General features: G+C 24.1%; 1 protein-coding gene across 1 annotated transcript; it reads right to left on the bottom strand. All coding sequences in view use genetic code 6, as the record gives it.

Annotated features, from left to right (window-relative positions):
* Nucleotides 1-545: 545 nt before the first annotated feature.
* IMG5_077590 (hypothetical protein) lies at nt 546-1,102 on the bottom strand (the record flags this gene model as incomplete). The annotated part of the gene is made up of 2 exons (XM_004036503.1): nt 546-572; nt 953-1,102. 2 exons carry the CDS (start codon nt 1,100-1,102, stop codon nt 546-548), a joined length of 177 nt encoding a protein of 58 aa, XP_004036551.1.
* Between the last annotated feature and the right edge of the window lie 302 nt (nt 1,103-1,404).

Here is a 1,404-nt window from a genome sequence, read left to right as displayed (position 1 = left end):
ACAATTATCATTTTATTTTGTTGAAATAACCTCTGTACAAACATTATAAGGCTATGTATGTGGTTCAAGCAGTTTTTGTCTTTTACAAGAATAGTATCCAAATGTACATTTCCCATTATTCAAAATATATCCATCTCTACAATAAGCGCATTCTTAATCATCAAGAATTTTACCTGAATGGAGTAAACATTCTACAATGCAAAACTATGGATCATTTAAGATATTTGCTTTTTATTATTTGAAATACGAGCCTTCAAAAATCTTCAAATCTCTCATATAATAATTTCCTTAGAAATTTACATTATTATCATTTATTTTATATTATCGTACTTTGGCATCATTTTAAATAACACTTCCTATTGAATCTCTTAATTTCATATCTCCATTAACAAATATTTCTAATACAGTCTAAGTCGCATCTGGAAATTTGCTAAAAGAAATTATTACTGAATGTCCTTCAAAGCCTATTCCATTTATAATCTGACTTTATTTACATTCAATGCTAATGCAAGCAATAATAACATAAGATAGAATCTGATTACATTTCATGTTTAATACTGAGTAGAACCTAACTTTTTTCATCTAAAACTATAAAACTTGAAATTTGAAAAGGAAATGATGAAGGTTATAAAGTAATTTAATAAGATATTGTCATTTCTTCATAAATTTAGGTGTTCATTGATTACGCAAAACTTCCGCTTTTGAATTAAAGTTCCAAATAGGAATCACTTAACTATCTTTTATTCCATACAGGATCTACTTTAGATTCATATTTGAGATTATTTCCTAAAATAAAATGATTCATTTATTTCAATTTATCTTCTATAAATTAAGGTTTTAAATTATTTGCAGAAGTTAATGGAAAAAAAGCCTTCAATTTTTAATTTGAATGCCTAAATTCAAAAATTGAATCAATAATTTATTCATATTCAAAATTTAAAGAAATAATTACTTATTTCATTTAAGAACAAGAGGGATAATATTCAGGGACTCCATCTAAGTAAAGTCTAACATTAATAAATGAACTAAAATCTGGAGGTGCATTTATTAAAATTCCTGAAACACTTAATGGAGTAGTTTAATCTGCTTGTAAAGTGATCATTTTATATTTTTTTTCTTAAAAATCGATTGAGAACATGTAAAAAGACCATTTATTTAAATAATCATCAAACTTAGTAAAGGAAATATCTATTTCATTATTATATTTTGAAGAAAGTATATTTTAGCCAGTATTTCTAACAAAAAAGCTAATATTCTTCTAAATCTATCAGATTCTGGTTAACCTTCATTTGATAAATTTTTTTTTTTTGTATCTGCGGATAAATAAAATATCGTTTAATATTAATTAAATATTTTTTGATTTCTTATTATTTTCCACCAACCTGAAATTGTTATTTTATTTGA

Source organism: Ichthyophthirius multifiliis (genome assembly GCF_000220395.1).
Source record: "Ichthyophthirius multifiliis unplaced genomic scaffold scaff_1120509250486, whole genome shotgun sequence".
NCBI classification, from domain to species: domain Eukaryota; phylum Ciliophora; class Oligohymenophorea; order Hymenostomatida; genus Ichthyophthirius; species Ichthyophthirius multifiliis.
Note: the sequence above shows the minus strand (reverse complement) of the source record. Positions and strands in the feature narration are given on the sequence as shown.